Source organism: Leptonychotes weddellii, chromosome 9 (genome assembly GCF_054177405.1).
Source record: "Leptonychotes weddellii isolate Sample4059 chromosome 9, ASM5417740v2, whole genome shotgun sequence".
Classification (NCBI taxonomy): Eukaryota; Metazoa; Chordata; class Mammalia; order Carnivora; family Phocidae; genus Leptonychotes; species Leptonychotes weddellii.
The window spans coordinates 94,364,497-94,391,558 of record NC_138377.1 but is presented as its reverse complement, the minus strand read 5'-3'; the positions used below and the strand labels follow the sequence as shown (position 1 = coordinate 94,391,558).

General features: G+C 51.9%; 1 protein-coding gene across 2 annotated transcripts in view; it reads left to right on the top strand.

Annotated features, from left to right (window-relative positions):
• MEGF11 (multiple EGF like domains 11) overlaps positions 1–27,062 on the top strand; it is a 327,464-nt gene that overhangs the window by 93,819 nt on the left and 206,583 nt on the right. For both annotated transcript variants that reach the window (XM_081831278.1, XM_081831277.1), the window contains 3 exons: positions 10,644–10,749; positions 15,087–15,188; positions 19,268–19,368. In XM_081831278.1, coding sequence (XP_081687404.1) covers positions 10,644–10,749; positions 15,087–15,188; positions 19,268–19,368 — 309 coding nt within the window. The remainder of the gene's footprint in view (positions 1–10,643; positions 10,750–15,086; positions 15,189–19,267; positions 19,369–27,062) is intronic.

Sequence of the window (27,062 nt, the reverse complement as noted above, 5' to 3'; positions counted from 1 at the left end):
ATTTTTTTTTTAAAGACTTTATTTATTTATTTGAGAGAGAGAGAATGAGAGAGAGCACATGAGAGGGGGGAGGGTCGGAGGGAGAAGCAGACTCCCTGCAGAGCAGGGAGCCCGATGCGGGACTCGATCCAGGGACTCCAGGATCATGACCTGAGCCGAAGGCAGTCGCTTAACCAACTGAGCCACCCAGGCGCCCTGAAATGGCATAATGTTTTTAATCACAGCATGGATACAATCACAGCATGGACCCATGCCATACAATTGTAATGGCAATTTTGCCCCAGCCTGATGGCTCCCAGGGCTGCCTGGGGAGCCCTGTAAAGTGGCCTGTGTCCCTAGGGGTAGCAGGCTCAGGGCTTGATGAATCCCTGTTCTCTGGGAAAAGTCACCCCAAGGGGCAGTGCGGGAGAATCCAGACCTAGAGGAAGGTAGGCTGTGGGGGCGCTGTCCAAAGGACCCTGCCTTCTTTGTTTCCAAAACGAAGATGGCTTTATTGTGGTGTTTCACATTTTAAAATCGAGACTAGCTCATCGTAGAACATGCAAATGTACAGAAAAGTATAGAGAAGAAAGTAAGTCACCTAAAATGTCATCACCTGGATATCTTTAACATTTTAAACGTCCTTTCGGATATCTTTCCATCTTGCTTGCTCTCAACACACACACACACACACACAGACATACCATAAACATGCTCTCTACATTTTATATAAATGCGATCCTAATGCACATGCTGTTTTGTAACCTGTGTTTTTCATAGATTAATACGTCAGGGTTATCTTTCCATGTTGGTGAACTTATGTACATTATCTTAAAATATCTTTGCCTTTCTGATTATGGTGGAAATAATGTTTGTTGCAGGAAACACTCATATAACAATAAAAATACTGACTTAGAAGCACAAGTCCTATGATACCGCTTCCTTCCCCTCCAGCCCCCATGAAAGATGATCACTATTAATGCTTTAGTGGATAGGCTTCCCTATTTTTTCTGCACATCAATATTTTAATGTTTGCATAATATCTTGTTATGTAGACACGGTGGAATTTATTTAGCAAGGGCCCTACTGATTTAGGTATTTAGGTTGTTTCAATGCTACAACAAACATCTCTTTATTAAGAGATGATGCAACAAACATTCTTTTTTTTTTTTTAATTTTTTTATTTTTAAAGATTTTTATTTATTTATTTGACAGAGAGAGAGATAGCGAGAGCAGGAACACAAGCAAGGGGAGTGGGAGAGGGAGAAGCAGGCTTCCTGCCGAGCAGGGAGCCCGTCGTGGGACTAGATCCCAGGACCCTGGGATCATGACCCGAGCCGAAGGCAGACGCTTAACGACTGAGCCACCCAGGCGCCCGATGCAACAAACATTCTTGAACCTATCCTCGACACTGGCCAATTTCTTAAAAAAAAAAAAGAAATTGCAGAAGTAGAGTGCTGGATTACAGATACACATTAAAACAGGTTGTTATGCGGGCGCCTGGGTGGCTCAGTCGGTTAAGCGACTGCCTTCGGCTCAGGTCATGATCCTGGAGTCCCGGGATCGAGTCCCGCATCGGGCTCCCTGCTCGGTGGGGAGTCTGCTTCTCCCTCTGACCCTCCCCCCTCTCATGTGCTCTCTCTCATTCTCTCTCTCTCAAATAAATAAATAAAATCTTTAAAAAAAAAAACAAAAACCAGGTTGTTATGCATTGCCAAGTTGCTTTACAGAATACACGGATGCATGTTTCTGCTACGAGTGCACAAGCATAGAGATCTTCGGGCTTTGGGACAGTTGGGTTGAGTCATCTGGCTTCAGAATCTTCTGGCCTAGAGACATGTGGAAGGTTCCAGAAGGTTCCAGAAGGAAACCCGGAGAGGTGCCATAGTCTGATGTGCATGTCTGCAGGCCAAAAGCCAGGTCCTCCTGTTTAGCTCCTGCCCGGGGAGGAGTGGCCCCCAAGACGTGAGGGGACAGAGTCTGCCCTGATATGGGTGCTGGGTGGAAATAGAGCACAAGACAAGAAGGCAGTCTTTAATTAAAAGGATGCTGAGGAATGGACGGGGAGGGGGTCAGAACTACGGGTCCCAACCATCACAGTGCTACTGATCCCCGCATTCCCGGTCCTGAACTACAGTTGAATCCTCCCAAGGGTCTGTTGCTCTCTCATCCTGCCCATGTTGTCAAAGAGGAAAAGGAGGCTCAGAGCAGTGAAATGAGTTCTCCGGGATCCAGGATTAGACTCTGGTTCTCCGACCTCTTCTGTGTGTCTCCTTGCTATGGGGAGATGGGGCAAGCCCCAGGCTGGGAATGGGGTAAGAGAGAAGAATGTGGTGGGGGGAAGAGCAGGGAAGGGTTACACATTGTAGGTGAACTTGTAGAGCTTAAAGGTCCAGGAGATGATGCAGTCGGACCCCCGCCTTTGGGATAAGAAGAGAGTGAAGCTCAGAGAAGGAAAAAAACCTTTCTCGGGTCACACAGCAAGTTAGTGCCCTTAGCAGGCAGAGGGGGAAGGACGGGGCCTTTGGAAAGCCAAGTTGCTTCTGAGCGGAGTGGGCATTCAGGAGGGAAGACCCCAGCAGGAGGAGTTGCCCTGAGTCCTGCGCGGCCGGGCTGTTCTCTCTTCAAAACAGGCAGCGCTAATCAAGAGTGGATTCAGAGGCAACAGGAATGGAGATGGGCCAGGTTCAACGTGGGAGGCACCTGCAGGGATGTGAAGCATCGATTCCCCACGAAGGTCTCTGATATCCCATCACACTTGCCTGAGGCTTCCTGCCAGGGAAAGGCCTCGGCGCTTTGAATTAAGCCACATCCTGGATCCATAGCCCTCTCACAGCCATTCCCACACACCCTCCAGCAGGCATTTGGGGGTCTTGGGGGAGGGGCCTACCTGAGTCATCTTTGTGCCCACAGTGACTGGCAAGTGTTCAATAAATGTGTGCTGAGTGGATGAAACATGAGGCCTGTCTTGACAATTGTACACTGAAAACTGACCCAGTAGTCACCACATAGAGACGACTAAACCTCGATTTTCCAGCAATTATATATATATATATATTTTTTTTTTTTTTTTCCCTCCAGCTCCTTAGAAATTCCAGAAGTCAGAATTAGAGAGTTAGAAGGATCTTTGAGGTGGCGGAATATGGGTTGGGAGGAGACGAATATTTTATTGGGTACTTTCTATGTGCGAGATGCTGGGCTTGGCCAAGTGCTTTACCTGCTGACTCACTGACTACCCCAACAGCCCCGTGAAGTTGGTCGTGCCCGGTGTGGTCCATGGGAAACACTCAGCCCTAAGGCAGGTAGATGATTTTATCCAGGTTGTGCAGCCAGTAGGGTGGAGTCAGGATTCGAACAATGTCAGTCCGGCTTCACTATTCCTCTCACATGGAGGCCTGCCACCCACGCGTCCTGTGATCTTGAACCAGTCCCCTGGGGACAGTTTCCCCTCCAGGAGGACGAGGTGTTGGACAGTTGATGCTCCCAGGTCCTGGTGCCAGTTCTGAAACCGTGCGGCTTGTTGTCCAGTCTGTCATCCCTCACCTCCGCCCAGGTGGGATGCTTGACCTGCCAGCGGTGGTGATTCTCCAGCTTTGTCCCTTAGCGCTCCTCCCTATCCAGGCACTGGTGGTTGCATCTTGTAGTCTGAGAAGTGTTTTTTTCAGAGTGGGCAGGAATGGGACTGATCTCCACGGGGGTGCATGGCCCCCAGTGACTGACTTATCTTTGGGGATGTATGGACAGAGCCATGATTTAATGCTAGGGCGTGTGGGACTCCCATGGTCCTGAGACTCCCCCAGCCCCGGGGGGGGGGTGGTGGCAGAGGGAAGCTGAGCCAGGCCTGGGGAGGCTCGGCTGGGAGGGGCAGGAGGCCTCGGGGCTGGAGCATGGCCCTGATTTGCAGAGAAATGGAAAGATGGAGATAATTGCTTTGTGAGAAATGGAATGGTCTAAGAACACAGTAAGTTTTTTCCCTTCGTCTTTGGAGGGCCAGGAGGCTGCTGGCTGTTTGGGAATGGGAGGGCTGAGGGCCCGGCACAGTGGGTGAGGGAGGGGGGTGCTTTATTGGCCTGGCAGTTTCTACACTCCTCCACTCCCCCCTCCCTAGGGACGTGCGGTCATTTCTCTCTGAGGCTGGATGATGCCAGGGCCGCTCGGTCTGTAGGGCTTGAGGGTGCAGGGGACGGGACAGCCTTTTGACCCTGATTAATGGGAGCTGCAGGGCTTCCATGGTGCCATTTTCAGGATTTGCAGCCCGAGGCTTCCCGGGCAAGGAGAAAGCAGGATTTATTGGGATGGCAGGCCCCAGACTCTGAAGAGGACGTTTACCGCATCTCTGGAGGTGCCTCCAATCCCCTCTGATTTATCCCCGTGGGCAGGCACCTGGCAGGGTCTCCACGGTGGCCCTGGGGATTTCTGCCATGCTCCCACTATCAGGGAATCACTCTTTTGGAGATTAAGAGCCGTGGATTTATTTTGAAAACTTTTTTTTTCTTTTTAAGTGCAGAGAGATTAGAAAGCGTTCGACATAAACCTGGCCCCTGGTGGGATTGCGGGAGGGCAGGAAGCTTCATCAAGGCAGAGGGTGAAGCCTCTTAATTACAGGGCTGATCACAGCTCCGCTTTTCATCTCACACTAATCAGACCCCAGCAAGGCCAGTAAACAGAGAGGGGCCTGGGGACTGGGAGCCAGCTCAGAGATCAGTGGGCAGAAGAAGGCGAAGGTCTGCCGGACGGGATGATCACCGTGGCATTTGCCCCTTTGAGAGCAAACTTTTGTTTTGTTTTGTTTTATTCAGAAAAAAATAGAGAAGCTTGTGTGTGTGTGTGTGTTCTATAAATAGAAGATAGAAGTCTCTCTCTCTATACCCACATGCTGGGAGGGATGTGAGGCGTTTGCTTTATCAGTTCCAGTTTGGGGTTTGCTTCTGCTGCTTTCCGAGCCTGAAAGTGCCTTTTCATGAGGTACTTGGAACACGTCAGCCCCCAGTTGCAGCTTGAACTATTGAGTAGGCTTCAATGCCCGCCTTGTGCTGGTCCCTGGAGCAGATGTACCCTGGCGCTGGTGGGGTGGCCCGGGCGGGGGTCTTTGAATCCACTCCCAGGATGTCACCATGCTCACTGTATCTGTTGCCAACAGACTGATGTCTCCGCGGGGCAATGTTAACGCAGCGTGGAATGCCCCCTGCGGTATGACCTGCTGTCGGGACAGATCTTTGGTGGCCTCTGTCGGGACAGACACAAGCGATGTGGCTGAGCCTGAGGCTGGGGATGGCTGAGAGGTCAGGGGAGGTGCTTGGCTGTAGAGCCAGTAATTGGTTGATGAGGGGTATTGAGCCCCTTCTATGTGCAGGCAACGCTCTGGGTGCTGGGGGCAGCAGTGAACGTAATAAACCCACATCTCTGCCCTCATGATGTGCGTTCTCGTAGTGCAGTACCAAGGGAGGGAAAATGATGTGCAGGTTTGAAAGCCCAGAGGGAAGAGCTGAGTCCACATCTAGATGGTTCATACAGAAAAAGAGCAATTTCTAAAGCTAGTAACAACCGTTCAACAACGTGGACAGGGACAGGTGCGTGGTCCCGGTGTGTCCCTCTCCCACCCAGTGCCTGTGTGCCTGTGACAGGCATTACTAATCGATCACGGCACACTTTCCCTGCTCAGCCCCAGTTTCTCAGCCAAGCCGTTACTACCGATCAATGCCCAGTGTTGTAGAAGTGAAACCTCCCAGGACCCACAAAATAGTGCCTGACCACCACCATCCCTGCCGTCAATGCAAATTTGTCAGGACGGAAGGGCTCCCTGGAAGAGCCTGGGGTAGACAGAGAGCAGGTTCCAGGTACGTGGACTAGGCGTCCGTGTCCCTAAGATTTCGGCACGGTCAGGAGGACTAGGCAGGTGGTGGAAGCAGGTGGGGGAAGATTTTTGCACAGATGGACTGTGAGGTCATAACTACCGATCCCAGGGCAGAGGCCATCTGTTTGTCTGTCTGCCCTCTGCCCCAGTTTTATGCATCTTGGCTGATGTAAGCATCTGGTGTCTGGCCAGGTGTGTGCTGCCAACCAGAGACTCAGGCTGGGCTCTACAGGTGTTGGTGATGGCAGGGCCCCGGCAGGAGGCATGGGCTTCCAGAGGAGGCCGCCATCTCTGAGGTCTGCCCAGCCTGCAGGTCTGGCTGGGAGGAGGGATCCTTTGCTGTGATGTCAGTGTCTCTTGAGTTATCCAGGGGCAGGTTCCCTGAGCACCGTGTGCCAGGCACAGAAGGCCCTCAAGTGTTAGAATAAACAAAGGAATACAAAGGAAACAAAGGATATAAACCGCATCTAAGGATGCGGATTGACGGGACCAGGGCTCCTTCACACTTGACCTTGATGGAGAGGAGCAGAGCTTTCCAAACAGGTACCCTGAGGACCTCTGCTCCTAGAGTTAAGGTGCACTGGAGACAAACCATAAGAGACTCTTAACTCTAGGAAACAAACTGAGGGTTGCTGGAGGGGAGGGGGGTAGGGAATGGGGTAACTGGGTGATAGGCATGAAGGAGGGCACTTGATGGAATGAATACTGGGTGTTATATGCAACTGATGAATCACCAAACTCTACCTCTGAAACTAATAATATACTATATGTTAATTAATTGATTTTAAATTTCAAAAAAAGAAAAAGGTACACTGGAATATTTAAAATGAAGAAATAAGCACATGCCGCATTTCCTGAACTAATTCACTCATGGAAATCTTTGGGAGATTTCTGTCAATATCTCACGGGACTAGTGTCCTACTGAGCCCCGTTCTGGAAAACACCTCCCAAAGTTGCCCATGTGGCCACCACTGGTCTGCAGTGGAAACCATCTACTACCTGCAACACCACCCACACAGTCCTGCCTTCGGGCGCTGGCTTATGCTCTACCCGCTCCCGAAATGCCCTTTCTCGGCCTGCTCCCTTTCCACGGTCTGTCCATCTGAAGTCCCACCCACTCCCAGGAGCCCCCCAGCGGGACTTCACCGCTTGCTGCTTGAGCTCCTCAAATAGATGGCAGCTGACCCATGCTATTTCTTTGTGTCCACAGCACAGCCCAGGGCCAGGCTGGTGGTGTTCCGGGAATGCTCAGTCGATTGGTTCAGGCTGGGGCAGGTGTGAGGGCTCCCCTCCTAGCCACCTTCTCTCCCCTCCAGCCTCCGGCCCGGTTCATTCGGGGTGAAGCAGCCACATCTCACCGCCAGGAGGGAAATGTCTTCACCTTTGCAACTTCACTCCCTTCCTTCGAAGTGAAACCAGGGGCATTTTCTTATTTAACTATTAATGCCCTAAATCAGATGGTGCCCGATACGTTAACCTCTGTCACTCCAAATGGAGTCGGCCTAATAACCACTGTGGCAGCATTGATTTTCCCTCAGTCATCTTGTGAGCATATGTCTTTGGGATCCATCCCCTGAGAGAGCACCAAGCCCCATTCACGTTCACGGTGGTGAGGAGCTGCCCCCGTGGGGAGGGGGCGTGGCCCCTCTCTGGCTGCTCTTCACTTAGCCTCAGTGAATTGTCTGAGAAAGAAATACTTTTTCTAAAATCAGTTCCTCAGGGGCGCCTGGGTGGCTCAGTCGTTAAGCATCTGCCTTCAGCTCAGGTCATGATCCCAGGGTCCTGGGATCGAGCCCCGCATCGGGCTCCCTGCTCGGTGGGAAGCCTGCTTCTCCCTCTCCCAGTCCCTCCTGCTTGTGTTCCCTCTCTCACTGTGTCTCTCTCTGTCAAATAAATAAAATCTTTAAAAAATAAAATAAAAAAAATAAAATCAGTTCCCCAAAGGAATTGACTGGTTTGGCCTAGGATGTGACCCCACCTTCGAGGCGTTTCCATGACACGTGGGGAGGATGAAGTAGGCGAGCTGGAAAAGCTGGCGATGTGAGATGGGAAGAGCAGTCAGTGCTGGGCCGTGTGGCCCAGACTGGAAGCTATGTGCATGGAGCGTGCCCAGCACCCTGTAGGTGCCAAGCCCAGAGAGGGTGGAGGGCCCGGGCCTCGAGCTGATGGTCCGTGGACACGCAAAGTTGATGATGACGCGCTTTGAGGGCAAGGGGAGCAGTGTGAACAAGGAGCAGGAGAGACCAGTCTGGCCCCGGGGAGGGAAGTGTGGGTATTAAGGTTGCATCTATTAGATTGGGTTCCAAGAAAAAGTCTGAGGGCAGAGCGAGTCCAAGGAGAGCCTTCCACCCTCAGGCTGGACGTCCTTCTTCCCTGAGCCCCTCCCACACTTCCACAGGGGCAGACTTAGCATCAGATGGGGAACCGTGCGGCTGCTGGTGGGAGGGCTGTTCCAGGCTTGGGTGTGAATGCGCCCCGCTCTGCTGGACTTACCACAACCACACGGACAGAGGAGTGAGGCTGTCTCGCCGCCTGTGTCCTCTCGTGCTCCCCATCCACCTCCCCTTCCCCCTCTCCCTCTCTGCACCCGGCATCCAGGTAACCCACGGCCAGTGGGAGTCGGCCAAATTGTCCTACCCACATCCGACGTAGAGGGAAGAGGTTTGCATGAAGATTTTAAAAGATCTCCCAAATTCTAGCAAGGATCCTAGTTACCTCCATCTCCCACCCCTCTCCTATCACCATGGGTCAAAAGGGGGCCAGAGGAACACTCTCCTCTAATCCAGGGGGCTTCATCCTTTGATGTTCTGAGCTTCATGAGTTTGAAGATGCGGTCGTGGGGTCCACTCGGGAGATGATAGGAGTGGCCGAGTCAATGAGACAGGGCCGTAGAGAGAACCAGAATGAGGCATTCTCTCCCCCTGGCATTCCGACATTGTGCCTTTCGGAGCACCGGGTCTCTTCCTTTACTCCTTTATTTAATTTATTTGGTGGTGGATCTGCCCAAACCCCACCTGGAAGACGATGTTCATCCTACACTTGGCTCTCCCCAGAACTTAATGCTACATCTGGGCACACTCTTTCTCATCCAGGTTGTGGCTCCTGCTCTCCAAGGGGAATGGGCTGAAAGCCCTGCAGCCCTAGAGGGGGCGTGGGCCCCATGCTGTGCCCCGCCTTTTGGGGGGGTCCCTTAGGTCTCCAAGGACTTGTTGGGGGGGGAGGTGAGTGAGGAGGGGAGATGAGGGGCTGTGACCTGCATACTCCTGGCTTGGCAAATTAAGTGGAAACACCAGAATTGCTTTTCTCTTTCCAAACTGATTTTCAAAATACATTTAGCCAGATTATTTTCAGATCTCAAACAGAAAAACCTCATTAATCATTAATTTGGACCCCTACAGTTATACAGAATTTGTGACAATTTGTTTATCTTTGAAGGAGCTGCTAAGAAAGAATTTAGTGAGGAAATTACTGGGGACGAGCAGGAGAGTATTTAACCTTTCACGAAGACAGGAGCTCTATTTAGCTTCCCTCTGGGTAAGATGGGGGTGTGTGCGACATGCATGCTGCTCTTGTCTGTCCCTGAGTGGAGTGAGTCCTTCCTCATCAGCAAGCTCAGGGCCAATGGACTGGATCCTCTACCATTTCAAGCCCGGGGACCCTTTCCGATGTCAAAATATTTTCTATACATCCCCGCCCCCAGTTATTAGAAGTTGCATCTTTTAGTGTAGCAGATTGAGAAGAAAAGCTACTCGGAATTCAGTAAAGCTTTTAAGCAAATCACGACAGCATCTGTGTACACATGAAAAATAGTGCTATCTTTCTGAGTCACGGTGTTCATTCATTCTGTAGCTGATGTTTGAGCACATGTGAATTCCAGCTCCCCTGGGCTGTCCCCGCAGGTGGGAACCCCGCAGTTCTCTAAGTCTGTAGGACCACGGGGTCCTGGATTTCCAGGGCAGGAAGGAGCCAGGGGGTCACTGTGGTTACTCCCACCTTAATGATTCTCTGCCTCCGTGAGGAGCCCTTTGTTGGGGGAGTCCTCAGTTTAGGGGACCAAGGGGGTTGACATGTGTGTAGGCACACTTGACACTTGCCATAAGCTGTCACTTCAGGGCCCTGGATCAAACTCTACAAGCTGCTTCCTCGAAGCCCCTCACCAGTCCTTCATCCCTCGGTGGGAGTGATGTGTGCATCAGGCTGGGTGTCAATGATGGATATCCCATAGCAGCAAGAGAAGCAAGGTGCAGCCTTCTGGGTAGCCTGAAAGAGTTTTCCCAGCTCAGCTTCCCCAGGGGCCACCAGACACCTTTCTTCCCTTTCTTTGTTGCAGGAAGTTGGGGAAGGGGAGAGTGGATGTGCAAAGCACATCAGAGCTGAGGGGGAAGGGACCGAGGGGAAGACCCTGCATTTAAAGGTCAGGAGTTCTTGGTCCCAGCGTGGGCTCAGGGGCCTGAGGACACCCTGATCTTACAGCCAAAAGTTGTGCATGTGGGCATTTTTCTGGGGAGAATTTCTTGAATTTGCATGAGATTCTCAAAGCAGTCCACAAGCCAACAAACTTTCAGAAGCCCTGGCCTGGAATACCAACTTTTCCCTGACTCAGGCTTCCCACTCCCCGGTTACTCAGAACTGGTGAAGTGTAGTCAAAACCCACAAGTGTGAAATATCAAATGCTCATTACATGACGTTGGGGGCAAACTTAGTCTGTTTAGCGAGTCTGTTTTGCCGCCTCGTGTGAGAAGACTCAGTGGCGAACAGATGCCTGGGAAAACGGTCTGATTAATGACGCTGCTTCCTTTGTACCCCCCAGGGCCCGGGATGGCACTCTCCGCGACAGAGCTCATTATCTTCTCCCTCCTGCAAACTGCCCTGTCCCTGAACCCCGAGGACCCCAACGTGTGCAGCCACTGGGAGAGGTAAGATGTGGGTCTTGGACGGCCAGGCGTTCCCTGAGGGCCTCCCCCCGGGGCTTGGTACGGTTGGGACAAAAGCAGAGTCGGGAGGTACAGAAGCTGCCCACCGCAGGCCTGCAGTCCAGCTGGAGAAACAGCGCAAGCGCCGAAAGACAGGACCAAGCAGTGTCGATTCTGTCTACACTCGGGGCCCTGGGAGCTCCAGGCCGAGGGGCTTGACTTAAGTGCTGCTGTCTGATAGTTCGCAAGGAACTCTGGTCGCTCCCTGCGTTTGCCCTTCCCGGCCATTTTACAGATGAGGAAGTAGAGGCACAGAGGGGCTCAGTGCCTGTCCACAGCCAGGCGGGGGGTGGGGGGGGGGTGGGCAGTGAGTGTGATCCAGATGTGCTCTTCTCCAAAACTGTGACGCCTTGCCTGGTCCCCCAGGACTGGCGTCAGTGCAGCGGCTCCCCTGTCCTGGGCGGCCGACTGCCCGCCCCACGGAGGACGGGTGAGGGGACTCCGCTGCTTCCAGCCGGGGTGGGAGGGCTCCCGGGGGAAGTGCGGCCCAGGGCGTCAGCAGAAGACCTGGCTGCATTCCGGCTGCCGCACCTGATCCACGGGGAACGGGCCAGGGCCCTGCAGACAGCCTGACTTTGAAGTACAAGGTTAAAGTATTGATTTTGGTGAGCAGAGAGATAGTGACCAGAGACCCAATCAGGAAAAACCGAATTAAACCCTGGAATTGATTGGTTGTGCTGACCAGGACGACTCTGCCACTTAGATGTTAATAAATCAAATGAATAAAATTAAGATGAGCTCCAGCGAGTGGGGCTGTCCATGCTCCCTGCTTGTGAGGGGGAGTATCCCGGCCCCACGGCAGGGCAAGGCGCCCCGCCCGGGCAGCACCGGGCCCTGCAGGGATGGGCTAGGCCAGCAGACGGACTGTGCCCCCACTGGCATGATCGCCAGGGACTGGGCGCCCTGTGGGAGTCCCCACAGTCGGGGCGGGAGCAGAAGGTGGTGCCGTACCGTGCCCCTTTTAGGGGAAGGGGGAAGAAGGCAGGATCTGTCAGGAGAAGACCTTGGTTCATTCCAGTCTGGATCTCGCCACCTGCTAGCTGTAATGATTTGGGAGAAGTCTCTGAACCGCTTTGAGTTTGCTTCCACCTCTGTAGAGGGGGAAGAATAATTGCCCTGGCCTCCCAGGCTCGCAGGAGGATCAGGGTGCCAGTGTCATGAAAGGGCTTTCAGGACCGTAAAGGTCAATTATGGTCTTTTCTTGTTGATACCTCTGGCTTTGCGGGAACTGCTTCTCACACACTTTAATGCACATCAGGCTCACTGGAGGTGTGGATGAGAAACAGTCTCCCGGGTCCCAGCCCCAGAGACTCGGACGCTAGAGGTCTAGGGTAGAGCCTAGGAATATGCATTTTTCATAAGCTTTCTGCATGACTCTGAGGTTACTCAGGCCCTTTGCCCCTTCTGGTCTTGGCGAATTGAAACCTTTATTTCCCAGAAGGTGAGAAAGCTGTCAGCTCAAATTGCACATTATTAGTATCTGGTATGTAGACTCCAGCATCAATAGCCCCCCTACCATCCACCTGTCCTGGCTGAGACACAGTTGCTTCCTGCCCCTGGCTGTGCTATATCCCCACCTCCAGAATACCCCCTCCCCGTCTGCCTTTCTCTGCCTTCCCCAGCTCCTCTGACCGGGCCCCTCTCCTCCAAGGAGCCTTCCCTGATGGCAGAGCCCTTCCTCACATCCCTCTTCTCAGGGTCCCGACTGCATCACTTTGAACAGTGGATCAGTTCAAACTCAAACCGAGTTCTCTAATTTTCTAGACCTCCCCGATATCAATCAATTTGGAATATGAAAATACTCTGAACGGAGCCTGCACTGAGCTGGCTGTCAGCCGAGGTGATCCTTTGATGGGAGGACAAGGCCTGACCCTATAACTAAAGTGAAGTCGGGGGACCCCTGTGGCTTCTCCAGCCCCTAGGGAGGAGGCCTTGCAGGCAATGCCCATAACACCCTGTGCCTTCTTCTTGGCTTGCCCACCTGAGCTCCGCTTCCAATGACACATGGACAGATGTAGTCTGTGTCATTCCAGAAACACGCTCCGGTCCTCAGAGACCGCTTAGGGAGAATTTCTCAGCTGGATTAGTGCTTCTGGCGGGCTCCTTGTTAATTATGCCCCTCCACCATAAAACCCAGTGGAAAGACCTCCCCTGGCTAATAAAGCCCAGCTCTACAAGATTAATCTGGTCCCTCATTAGCATGTTGGCAAGTGAGCATGTTAAACCGACCAGCCATGAAACCGGGGGCACACCCTTCGCCCCAGAGACTTGGAGTTGATTCAAGGTCTCATTGCCAGACTTGCTCAGCCCACGACACCCCTGCAGAGCCGGGACCGTCCCCCATGACACTCTCCTCACCCCTCTGTCGGGCTGATGCCTTTTCTCTGAGCACCCACTGTCTCTGTCAGGACTGGAAGGGGTGCCTGAGTCCCCCCGAGTGCTTAACAAAGGCAGGGAGTCCATTCCGTGTGTGGGTCCTGCTCCTCCGCCCCCCACCACAGTCAGGGAGGAAATGTCCCCCAGTGCCTAGCGCAGGAGGTGAACTGCTGTGGTCATATAATAATGGTGGCCAGCATCCATTCGACACTGGGCACCCATTAAAAATTTTACATGTATTCTCTTGTGTTGAGCACTTTACATGTCTTCTCTTGCTTTATCTTCCCACCACCCTGAGAGGTGGACACTCTTATTGCCTTGCTGAATCCTCGCAATGACTGTGTGAAGTCCCTGGCAATTTTTGTCATGAATTTACAGGCGAGGAAAAGGAGGCTTCCGTGAGTTAAGCAACACGTCTAAGGACACCTGCGAACAGGTGACAGGGTTCAAATGTGACCCAGAGCTCATGCACTCTGAGCCGTTCATTCTCCTGCCCTAAGTGAGGTGTTCAGAAGCCGCGTGGAAACATAGGATCGTGGACTCTCAGAGTTGGAAGGGGCCCCTTGGGAAGCCAGGGGTGGGTGTTGAGCTGCCTCGGTGTCCCCAAGCCTGGAGATGAACCGGGCTTGGCCCATGTCTGCACAGACGTGTGCCTGTGACTCACATCTCCGTTGCACCGGCTGTTAGAGGCTCAGCAGGGACCCTCCTTACATCCTCAGTGCTTCAAAGAACCAGAATTTTCCAGGGCCCTGAGTCCCTGTGCCCTGCTGACTTCTCCGGGGCCCTCTTTCTGGATTCCAGATCTTTGACCTTTAAAGCCTGCTGTGGACCCACTCGGGGAGCTGGCCTGCCCAGCCCCCTTGCAAGCAAACCAACAGTCTCCTCAGGCAAAGCAGACGGATTTTTAGAGCCTGGATCTGGCCATCTGGCCCAGGTCAGTGAGCCGTCGGGGGGGAAACAGTGAGGAGTACCAACCTACAAAAAAATTAATTCCTGACATCTCAGTTGGGGCCCTCTCCCAGCCTGCACAGCAAGTGTGAATCTTCTCTTCAGCATCCTGGCTCGACCGCCTTCTCATACACCTCCTGCCGGGGGCGGGCAAGTAGTAAGGCTTATGGGTTAAGGCTGAGATCTTCCCCCCCGAGACTTCTTCCCACTGTTCAGGTTTATAGCTAACAGGCAGCATAACAAGATAGTGCTTCGATGAGGAGTTCTGGGGCATGTCCTTGATGCTCCCACCGCTATACTGGAGACAGAGCAGAAGGCAACTGGGGGACCTTGGGGAAGTCACTTACTCTTTCTTTTCTTCATTGTCCTTGTCTGTAAAATGAAGATAGCAATCCACCAACCTTATAGGATTGTGAGGACTAAAATGGATTAAAACACTTAGCACAGGGCACTCAATAAATATTAGCAGTTAATTGGTACCGGCTGTGTGACCTGGGCAAGCTGCCTCTCTCTGAGCCTTAGTTTCTTCAGCTGTAAAATGGGACCACTTCATAAAATTGCTACAAGGATCAGCTTCCATATATATGCTTTGAAACCCATAAAAATCCGAACAAAGTATTTTAAAGCTTGTTGGCTCTGCCTTCCAGAGCCACATAGAATAAACCTAAAGCCTCCCTTATTCATTCTCTGATAAACGAACAAATGATCTAGAATTTCAGAAAATGAGCCGGGCCAAAGGGCAGTAAGGGATATGTCTTGGATCCAACCTGGGTCAGGGAGGTGTGAATGCTGAGGGCATCCAGGACAGGAGGAGGATAGTGGGGTTGGGGGGGAGGTTGGAGCCCCTGAATGCCTGGCTGCGGGCCTGGTTCCCCTGGGGCAGGAGCCCCCATCTTGAATATCAGCTCAGCCTCTCGAGTGCTGACCATAGCTTCCACCTCCTGTCTGGTTCTCAGCTACGCCGTGACCGTCCAGGAATCATACGCACACCCCTTCGACCAGATCTACTACACGCGATGCACGGACATCCTCAACTGGTTCAAGTGCACCCGACACCGGTGAGTACCTGTCTCGGGTGATGGGGCAGGGAGAATGTACTGGGCCCTCAGGGCTCTCCTACGTGCCGGTTAGTAAAAGGCCCCTGGAGTAGCTGTAGGCAGTGCACTGCGTGTATCCCCTTGGTGCTCAGTCTTTACCCTGAACAACTGAGATGCTCTGCTGAGGGCTTCCTTCTGGCCGGAGAAGCTTATGGGCAGGGCGGGCCAGAAGTGCTGGAGAATTACTGCCCTTGGGGGCATCCCTCACCCAATGAGAAATGGGGAGTTGCTGGGTAAACCCCCCCCCCAGCTCCCTCTCCCTGAGGGTAAAGGAACATTCTACACATATCCCAGTGCACCATGAATTGGCTGCCTTTTCTTCCCTGTCTCTTTTCCCCCCTCCCCTCCCAGTGCTTCCTTAGATTGCCTCTCCAATAAAATGCTTGTCCTTGAATCTTTGCCTCAGGGTCAGCGGGGGGACCTCCAACCTCAGGCAGATCCCTCAGAGCAGATGTAGCCCCATGGCAGGGCATCTGGCTTGGAGAACTGAGCACAGGAGAGAACTGGGCACCTTCTTGTCACCTTGGCCGGGCTGCCCATGGGAAGAGCTCAATCTAAATGACTGTGTGGGGGTCCCCTGCTCCCTTGTCTGCAGCCCTCCTGCAGATCATGCCATTCTCTCATGTTGCTGGGGGAAAGAGGAGAGGAAGGAAGAGAGAACACGTTTTATTGGATGACCCTGGGCAAGTTGCTTTATTTGGGAATTCCCAGTGTGCTCATCAAACATACGATGATCTCTGCCCTACCTACTCACAGGGTCCATTGAGGTCAGGGATGAGAAAATGCTTTGGAAAGTGCAGGGAAAGACGGGGAGAAGCGAGCTATTAGATCTGGGCAAGGTGGCACTATTATTTGAGGGATGGAAACCAGCAGATGAAGGGTGGGTGAGCGCATGAGGGGAAAGCCACCTATTAGGCCTCTTCCCTAGTTGCCGAGCATCCATGTTGGTTCCAGATTTCTTTGGCTTCCTCCGTGGGGGCCTTGTCCCTCTTTGTGGTTTATGCCTGAATCACGGTGGTAGCAAGGTGGATGGGGAAACTTGCTCTATGCTGAAGTGCCAAAGTCCTGGTTTTCTTTGGGGTTTTGTTCGTAAGTTGCTGTGAGCATAGACATGATAGCTGCTTTGACATCCTTATTTGCTAATCCCAACATCTGGGCCACTTCACGGTGGTCTTCATTCATTGTCTTTTCCTTTATGTAGGCAGTATTTTCCAGTTGCTCCTTGCATCTAGTAATTTTGAATTATATTCTGGGCACTGTGAACAGCAGAGATTGTAGAGAATGAAATCTGTTACGTTCCTCCCGAGAGGATTGATTTGTTGTTGTTGTTTGTTTCGGCAATCAGTTAATCTGGCTGCATTCGATTTCCAGACTCCGAAAGTTCCATATTTTTAGCCTTAGCGGGACTGTGTGGGACCTGCCCCCTACACATACCATTCAGGGGCCAGGAGTTTGGGCAGAGATTTTACAAAGAATATGGGGCTTCCTCTTTGTGGCTCTCTCTTTTCTGGGGTTTCACTTTTCACTCTCAAATTGCTGGATCCACCCTGGACTTGTCTTGTAGTGCTTTAAGCCAGGAAGGCTGTGTGTTTTCTACCTGAATTGTAGCCACCTGGAATATGGTTGATTGGGGTCTGCCCTTGGGCTAACCTTGCCCAGTGTCATTTCCTTCTTCCGAATTTCTCTTTCCCTCCAGTATCCACCTTTGTTCCCTCTCTGGTGCCTTCTGGTAGTTGTGGTTGTTTTTTTTTTTTTTTTTTTTTTTTATATTTCTCCCAGATTGTATAGTTGTTGGTAGGAACCTTGCTCCCATAGGAGCTACTCGGCCATGACCGCATCCCCTTCCCCTAGCCCTTGATTGTGAAATGAGGAGGTGGGACCAAATATCCCCTTCCAGCTTCCTTAGCTGTGCCAAGTTGGCTGCCTGTGGCCCCGGTCAAAGGTGGAGGCAGAAATAGAGGTCCTGCTCCCTCCATGAGCCCTGTCAGGCCCTGTGCCAGAGCCAAGTTTGCTCTGAGGTGTGGCTTTGTTAGGTACTCGGAGGCCCGGGCTGCCATCCATCAGCGCTGGGGGGAAGGTGAGTGAGTGGCTGCTTATTAAAATAGGCTGCATTCCTGGAACATGAATTATTTTGCTAAATTACTGAGTTGCCTCGCAGCTTTCCTGCTGACCTGGGGTGTGCATGCTGACAGCCACACTATCAGTCTGCTTCAGTGTGGAATGGTTTGTTTAAATGCAGCACCCTTTTCCTGACAGCCTGGTCCCTGGCCCCTTCCCTCTGCTGCTCCCCACCCCAGCGCTGGGAGCAAGCAAGGGTGGGAGAGCCAGAAGCAGCGGGAGACATCTCTCTCCTGGGAGGTTGCCATGGTGCCAAGACCACCTCTCCACTGGACGGACTGGGGGATACCCCTGTGTGGTGGGACGACTGGGTTGGATGAACTCTGAGCCAACCCTGACTCTTCCTTTATCTGAGAGGTCCACGCCACCCCCAAAATTGCCGGGAGCTGCTTTCCTGTACCGGGGAAGGAGCTTCACTTGGAGGCTGGCTTACTTTTCATTATGGGCTTTTGACAAAGTAGAATGACCTTAGTTTACGACACTCCCAAATATCACGGATTTCCCCGGGGCCCTGCACTGTCATTTGTCATAAAGCGAGGGCTTTAAAGACTGGGAGGGCTGTGGGACTCCCTTCCCAAGTTGGCCTGACCATCCATGGGAAGCAGGCTGTAGGCATCTCCCATGTCTGGTCCCCGCTGCTCTGCCCCCTGAGGAGGGGTCCTCAGGGCAGGCTCCCCTGGGGTGTGGGTGGGGATGTGAAGGAGCTCTGGCTTCAAGGCCCGAAGACTTGGGGTTGAGTCCTAGTCATACATCACGACCTTGGGAAGTTAGTTCCTCTCTCTGTCCCTTAATGGCCACTTCAAATTCTTCCATTTTGACTTTAGGTGTGAGGAAGGGGTTTTGCATACCAATACCCCATCTTGATTTCCTCCTAAGGACTCTGTCTTCCCACCAGCCATTTACCTGGTCTTTCTCATTCACTATGGCCATCCCATATGGCTGGCCAGCCACCCTGTGGGGACTGGCACTGGGCAGTAGGTTAATTAAGCCTGGTGGCTTTGAAATTAGAGTGACTTGGGTTCACATCTTGATTCTGAAGCTGATTCATTGTGTGACCTTGAGCGAGTCATTAACTTCTCTGAATATCAGTTTTCTCATCCATGAAACAGAAGGGGGGTTCATAAAATAAGAATAAAAACGGTAAAAAGGAAATAAAACAAAGGTGACATAGTCCTGTTACCTGCCTCAGATAGAGAATGGAGTGACGTTGCGCCTAGAAATCTCTCTGGCACAGGATGAAGTGTCCATGCCTGTCCCAGCAGAAGAGGTACACTCCAGGTCTCCGATTCCCAGGTCAGAGCTGCCTCTGCTCCCTGGGCCTTATAACTTCTTCCTGCTGCAGAGCCAGGGCCTGGTTCTGAGACTTCCCAGGGATGGCATGCGAAGCTCTTGCCCAGGACATGTTATTTTTAGCATGAGGGAGGTTAATCCACTCCCTGGGACTGGGTCAGACTCAGAGGGCCCTTTGCTGATCCTGTTTCAGTTCTCCAGACGGGTGGACCGAGTCCCTGGAGGCCGCGAGCAGCCTGCTCATTTGGGCAGTGGCCCTGGCCACTCTCAGGGCCCAAGTCCAGTTTGGGTCCCCCCAGGAGCTCCCCAGGGTCTGGAGGCTTCCAGGAGAAGCGCCTAGTTACCTCCCACCGTCACCCCAGAAAGGACCTTCCGAAACCCTTCTCGGCATCACGCCGACGAGACTGGGGAAAGTAGGTGTGGCAGACGCTGTGTCAGTAATATTTTCTGCATCACAGTGGCCCAGATGCAGCCATCGATTTTTCTTTATTGTGTTCCTTCATATTCGCAGCCACCATGCATTTTAAAGTAATTATTGAATGGCATCCTCAATATAGCTTAACACAAATATCACTCTAACGCGAGTGATTGATTTTCAATACTTTCAAGTGGCTTTCTCCCTTGTGCCTCAGGATCAGCTATAAGATGGCGTATCGGCGTGGCCTCCGGACCATGTATCGTCGCAGGTCCCAGTGCTGCCCTGGCTACTACGAGAATGGGGACTTCTGCATACGTACGTAGGGGCCGCCTCCCTGGGGCAGGGGAGGGAACCAAGGGGAAGGGAGGTAGGGGGCTGTCAGCCAGGCCCTGGGCAGCAGGCCTTGGCTGAGCTGAGGGCTCCAGAAATCCCTGCCTGCCGGCAGCTCTGCAGGGATCACTGGGTCTGCTACAAGCACGTTCGCACAAATTTGTCCAACAGGTCGATCTCCTAAGCGGGTTGGATCGACGCCGTTCGGTTCTAGGCTTTGATGGGGTCAGGAGAGAAGTGCACACTTTTGGAGCGTGCTCTGAGGAGCCGCGGGGAGGAAGGGCTGAGTGCCTGGCACAGATCGGAAGGGCTCCAGAAGGCTTTGCTGGATGGAAGGAGACATGGATGGATAGAGGGTGGAGGGATGGAGAGAGGGTGGAAGGGAGGAAGGAAGGCAGGCTGGATCATTGGAGAGCAAGACCGTAGTACCGAGAAGGAGGGTAGTAAGAATAAGGTAGATCACAAGGGGCCGGTTCTAGGAAGTGGGAACATTTCCAAAAAGGATCAGGAGACCTGAGGACAAGGTGGGCGCGAGGGCTTAGTTTCTGGCAGCCGCAGGCGCTCTGGGTGGGAGGGCAGTGCTTTGCAGTGGGAGATACCCAGGAGTCTGCAGATCTGGGTTCCGGTCCCAGCTTCCCAGAGATGTAGCTTTGGGTAAGTCACTTAACCTCTCAGCGAGAATGACTGTAGGGTTAGAGTCTGTTCGAGTCCAACGGACTCTTTCCCACCACCTCTGACAGGTGCAATGGGGCCAGTATGGGGCACTCCAGTGGGCAGTAGAGTTTTGCCCCAACTGTGGAGAGTGTCAGAGAAACTGGGAGCCCCCCCATTAATGACAGAGGGGAATCCACCCCCATAGCTTCTGCTTCTTCATTCGGAGGCAGATTTGGAGAGTGATTTTCCTTGTTAGCATTCTCCTTGCCCTTTGGGTGAGTAGAGTGAGCCGGCACCAGAGAGCCAATTTGGGCAGGGTGGGCGTGTTAGTGTTAGGAATGAAATGACAATTTTCCCCTCCTGATGTTACATATCCCCTCTTGCTGGAGAAGCTCGATCCTAATTGCATTACAGGAGTGAATGAAAAATGCTCCCACAAATAGGTTCCGTAGTGATAGTTTTGCGGGAAACATACAAAGATACTCACGCAAAGCCATCCCCAAAAGGCTGTGTCTCAGGAGCGGGGCAGAGGACTGGACTGGGACAAGGCATTGGCCAACGCCTCACCTGGGATGGAGCTCCTACGGGGACCTGGGTGTAGAAGTGAGATCAAGACCAAGGTTTTACTGCTGTTGTCTGCCCAGAGGAAAGTGAGAGCCAGGCATGGGCTGTGACCCAGGACTCACAAAGCCTGAGCAGAATGGATGTGAGCGGCCCTTCAGGGCTCAGGGCGCAAGGATGGACTCGGGGAAATGATAAAGGGAATTCAGCTGTCAGCACGGGGCTCCAGGAACAGAGGAGCACATTCTTTTTCTAATTTCCATCAGCAATTGTTGGTAGAGGTCTTGGAAAATGAAGAGCAGGGCAGAAGCACTAAGTGTCCCGATTGCACAGACCCAGTCTTACAATCTCCCACCTACTCCTTATGTCACGGCCATGGGCCAGCCCACCTCCGGGAAGCCAGCCGGAAAAGCCAATTTTAGGACTGAGGGCTCCTCCCAAAGGGGGACAGGAGTTTCAGCAGTGAGATGGGTCACTGTGGCATGCGGGGTGCTGGTAGTGATGACCCAGGGTGGCAAGAGTCCCATAGGTCTAGGTTTGAGTCTCAGTTCTGTCCACCCCCAACTTCTTCCTCTTTATGCTCATCCGCATAGTCTTCACAGGACAACCCCCCTCACGAGGCACTGTTCCAATCACTTTATATACATGAATGCATCAGCTCCTCACAACAGCTCTCTGAAGTGGGTTCCCTGATCCCTCCCATTTTATAGATGGAGAAACTGAGTCACAGAGTGATTAAGTGACTTGACCAGGATCATACAGCTAGAAAGTGGTAGAACTGGGATTTGAACCTAGGATGTCTGGCTCTAGAGTCTGCTCTGACCCGCTTGGATGGGCTGCTTCTCTCTCCGTGAGCCTAGGCAAGATGCCACCTCTTGGTACCTCAGTTTCCATTCATGTAAAATGGGGATAGTAATAGATATCACCAGACACAGCATAGGGGCTTAATAAATGCCAGCTCCCCACTCCATGACTTTGGGTCTTACCATTTTTTCACTCTTGGCTTTTGTTTTAATTTTTCGCACCTCCATGGACCCTGTCCCTGGGAAAATGCACATGACATATATAACCCCCCCCCACACACACACACAGCCCTTTGCACACAGTTTCAGTGGGTCCATGGAGCCCTCAAATCCCTTACAGAGTCTTTGGACCCACGGTAAATCATTTCTGCCATATGTTCATGTTTATCCGTTCGATTTACACTGTTCCTTGTCGACTTGTTTCCTACTCGAGTGCTGGGGACATAGACACACACGAGGGACAGTTGCTACCTCAAGGAGCTGGCAGCCTAGTGGAAAGAGATGGTCTGGTACACGGATACCTGCCCCCAGAGTTACAGATGCTTCGATGAGCATCTTCATAAAGTAGGGCAGAGTAGAATGGAGAGATGTCTTCTTCAGCCATGCCCACTTATCGAGTATTAATGAGGAATCAGCTCTAGGGGCGCCTGGGTGGCTCAGTCGGTTAAGCGTCTCCCTTCAGCTCAGGTCAGGATCCCGGGGTCCTGGGATCGAGCCCCACATCGAGCTCTGGGCTTAACAGGAAGCCTGCTTTCCCTCTCCCTCTGCCGCTACCCCTGCTTGTGCTCTCTCTCTCTCAAATAAATAAATAAACAAAATCTTAAAAAAAAAAGGAGGAATCAGCTCTAGACAGAAGACTGAAGGGGGAAACCCTCGAAGGGTGTTCAACCCAGTATTTATTAGATGCCCACTGTGGCGTGCCCGCAGTGCTATGCCTTGGGATATAGGAGAGGTGTTAGGAATAGCTCCTGCCCTCATGGAACTCATGGTCTTGTTGGGAAGGACAGGCCACATGCAGAAAAACCCGTGGATAACAGCCAGAGGCGAGTGTGTGAAAGAACACAGATGGGACACGCCAGGCTGGAGACAGCGCTGTGACCTGCTCTCCCTCGGGGGGCTTCGTGGGGCTTTGGGCTGGATGGAATGGTGTCTTTGGGCATGGATGGGACAGGGAACCCCATCAGCAAAGACGGGGAGACAGCTGGCCTTACCGCGGGGGGCAGATCTGGGCTGGGAGGCTGGCTGGCTGAGGCAGTTACTCATTTCCCTGGGGCTGCCGTTTCAAGCCACACAGCCTGGCTGGCTTAATCCACAGGAGTGTACTGTCTCACCCCACTGGAGGCTCGAAGTCCAAATCAGGGTGTCAGCAGGGTTGGTTTCTTCTGCTCTAGGCCTCTGCCCTTGCTTCTGGTAGCTCCGAGGCTCGAGGCGCTGGAACTCCATTCTTCACACGGCCTTCTCCTGATATGTGTGTCTGTCTCCAGGTTTCCCCTTTGTATAGGGACACCAGTCAGACTGGATTAGAGCCCACCCTAATGACCTCGTTTGAACTCGATTACCTCTAATAAGACCCTATCTCCAAATAAGGTCAGATTCTGGAGAATTGGGGATTAGGACTTGAACATATGAACTTTAGGGGGACACAATGGAGCCCATGAACAGGTAAGTGTCGGCCATTGCTATGTTCTCTTGTTCCTGCTTATTGTAATGGGAAGAAAGGAAGGGGACCGGCCAGGCTTTGTCAGCTGTCCAGGAGCGAGTGGAGACCCCAGAGTCAGGGAACTTGCGTGAGGGATGGTGCCCAGGGTTCTGGGTGCCAGATGAGAGCTTGCAAAACCGGAGGCTTTCAGGAATCGATGCCCTGTGGCCCCTCCCCCTCCACTTCTTCTCCACCCCTTGGGAGCCAGAGAACCGTGAGGTTCACCAGAACCTGGTAAGAACCCATCTGATGCCAAGAGTCCTCAGGACCGTGCACAGGAACATCTGTGCTCTGGGGCGGGGGGACATCATCCTCCCTCCAGAACCACCTTCCTGGAGCCCATTTCTTAGCAGATACTAGAAGGACACTGGCCTGGAGTAAAAGCCTTGGCTGACTCTGCTATCAACTTGCTGTGCAATCTTGGGCAAGTCCCTTTGCCTCTCTGGACCCACTGTGGCATTGGATGGATCATCCTCGTGCATGGAAGGAGTAAGATAAAACAATGAGTGAGCATGTCCTGGAATGCATAGAGCTTGATACAGATGCAAACTCCTCTTTGTGCCATTTCCCCTGCCCCAGAACTTCTGTCCTTATCCCAGAGCCCTTGGCAGCCCTTCTAGAACCTTCTACACCAGAACTGCCCACCCCCTCCGTTAGCTGCCGATACAGCTGAGTCCTAGCTCCTCTTGGTCACCCAGGCATCAAATATTTCCTGAGGATCACCGGGCACAAACACAGTTCTCTTTCTTTCTCCTTTCTTGGGAGATAGGGCAGTGAGCATCTTTGCTTCACAGGTGGAGCTGATTTTGTCACTTACAAAATGGGGTTTGAGATATTTCAGCAAACTGCTCTTTGAAAATATTAGGCGCTATTGGACTGGATGGGTTTGGTTATGATGCTGTAACAAACAACGCCCAAATCCCGGTGGCTTAAACCAATAGAATTTTGGTCCTTATTTATTTGACATGTCCGTCCTCTGCCAGGACCCAGGCTGTTGGAGCAGGGCGTCTGCAATGTTGCTGGTTGCTGTAGCAGAGAAAAGAGGGCTTGAAGTATTGAAAGCAGAGGGCCAAAGTATTTGGTGAGCACTATCAATGCTTAGCACCACACAGATGCCATGGTAATCACAATTCACTCAAATGTATTATCGAGTACCTGATTACCTAATGTAAGAATCACCTGGAAGACGTGTTCTAACTTCTAACACAGACTACTGAGCCCCAGCATCAGTCTCAGATTCAGAAGACTTGGGGAGGGGACTGGAGAATGTGCATTTTTTAAAAAAGATTTATTTATTAGAGAGAGAAAGCACAAGCAGGGTAGGGGCAGAGGGAGAGAGAGAAGCAGACTCCCCGCTGAGCAGAGAGCCTGACATCGATCCCAGGACCCCAGGATCATGACCTAAGCTGAAGGCAGATGCTTAACCGACTGAGCCACCCAGGCGTCCTGGAGAATGTGCATTTCTAACAAGTTCCCAGGTGATGCTCATGCTGCTGCATTGGGAGCCATGCTTTGAAAACCACTGGTCTACCTACCGCTGAAGATGGTTACACTGCATGATGCCTAACAGGTGCATCCTGTTGGTATTCAGGGCCTCTCCTGATGGGCAAGAGGAGAGTGCCTGCTTCAGAGCAGCCAGCAAGGAGGGGGAATTAATCTGTGCAATCCCCCATCTCCTTTTTCCTTTTGGTGGGGGAGGTAATGCCCCCGGACTTCCTGGAGGAGTCATCTAGCCCTTTCAGCGGCTGCTTGGAATGCTAGAGCCCTGCATGTGGTTTTCATCCAAATGGAGAAGTGGAGGGATTAGCCAGCAGCTCCAGGTATGTGGCCTGGGGGGTGGGGGGAGGGGTGGCTCAGCATCCCGGCAGGGAGACTGCGCAGGCCCAGTGGAGTCAGTATGAACCACCCGGGATGGCTAAGGGGGAGCCAGCAGCTGACAGTCCAGGAGACTGGCCGCACTGAGGGCACCTGAGTGATGCCTAAGATTGAACTCCAGCAAAGTCCTCACACCATTTTTGGGATTTAGGTACCCCTGTCTTATTATCGCAGTTGTTTTATATGGTGGATGGCTATTTAAATGTAAATTTAGCTCATGTTTACTGATTTGCTTGCTCTTCACCTCTTGCGTCTCACTCCTTTCTAGCTTCGGCTTCATTTCTTTGAAGGGCCGTGTTCAGTAGTTTTTCCTGGGAGGGTCCACGAGCAATCGCCTCTCTTACGCTTCGCTCGTCGGAAAATGCCGTATTTTATTTTTGTTGTTGTTGTTTAGATTTTATTTCATAATCATAATCTTAACTGCAATCCAGCTAGACTTGGAGGTGAAAATGCCTTCAGTTTACTCTCACTCTTGAATGGTGCTTTAGCTGCCTGTGGAATTGCAGGTTTTCAGTGATTTTTCCCTCAGGGCGTGAGGATGTTTTTCTGTTGTGTTCGGGAATTTGTCATTGCACACGTTGTCGTTTTCCTAGCACGTGTCTGGGTGTGGAGTCGTTTTCATTCACTGTTTGCTCCTCAGAGGCTATACATCTCCTTCAAGCGAAGGATTCATGTGCTTTATCAGTTCTGGAAAATTCTCAGCCATGTCTCTTCTAATACCTCCTGTCCTTCATGTGCTCAGTTTTCTCCTATTGAAGCTCCAAAATGTTAGAGACTCGTTTCACTCCCTCTCTCTCCTAGGCTCTCATGTTTCGTCTCTGTATCTCTCCATGCTGTATCTTGGAGATTTTCCTCCGATCCATTTTTCGAGTCCTTTAGCTCTGCTAATTAACCTGTCTGTTGAGGTCTTAATTTCAACAACGGTGTGTTTCATTCCTAGGAGGTCTGTTGGTCCTTCTTCAGATCTGCGGGGTTTGCTTTTTTATTTTATTTTTTCTCTGTAGTGTCCTGTTCTTTCATTATGAATTCTAATCCTTCAATGATTGCTCTAGTTATTTCAAACATATTTCGCTTATAGTCTCAGATGGTTTTATCTGGAGCTATTAGTTCTATACGGTCAAGATAATTCTATCTTGAGTCCATGATTTTGGTTGACTCAAGTTCCTAGACTATCAGTTCTGTGGGTGGACACTGCTGATTCTCCCTTGTGGTGGGTGATTTCCCCATATTGGTTATAATTTCTTTTTTCTTTATCACTGTGAACGCTTGAGCTTTTTGCCTCCTCCCCCACGTCCTGGGGTGTGCACGTGCCCCACACACCAATTCTGCGTTTCCTTCTTAGGCACACTAATGGTTTTCAGTGGCTCATGACCCGTCTTTGCATTGATAACTTGGTTTGGGATTCCACGCTGAGGCTGGAACTGTGGCAGAGGTTTAGGGTTGGTTTGTTTTTTTCTTTTTCCTTTAAAAAAAAATTGATGTGGAATTCACTTAATGCAGTAGTAACCATTTTCAAGCATACGCTTAGTGGAGTTTAGTACACTGACCGTGTTGTGCTCCTGTCCCATCTAGTCCTAAACGGTTTTCATCACCCCTGAAGGAGACCCCTGGGCCCATGAAACAGTGACTCCCCATTCCCCCCTCCTGGTTTTTGTTTCTTGTGGAAGACTTTTTACTCGTGCAGAATGCCTTATTTTTCACTCGGCCAGTGGGCGCATTTTCAAGTTTTGCCCCTACATGGAGCCGGCAGCTCCCAAGGCCACATCTGCCCCTGTGTGGGTGTTAAACCCCAGGCTCCTAGCTGGGGCTGGTGGCAGCAGCTGGCTAGGTCCCCTGTTCCACGGGCTACCTTAGCTTCAGCATCTGCCCTCCTGTACCTCCTATAAACCGCCCACTTTTTCTTACACTTGGGCGTTTACCTTTGTCTCAGAGCTCAGTTAGATATCTCTTTATTTTATTTTTTTATTATACTTTGGGAGCATTTTTGTAGCAGAAGGGGCTACATTCGCACTTTCTCCATGTCACTGGAACTCCATGCCCCTGTTTTATAGTGAGTCGTGTGGTGGGGGGCTTCATAATCAGACCCA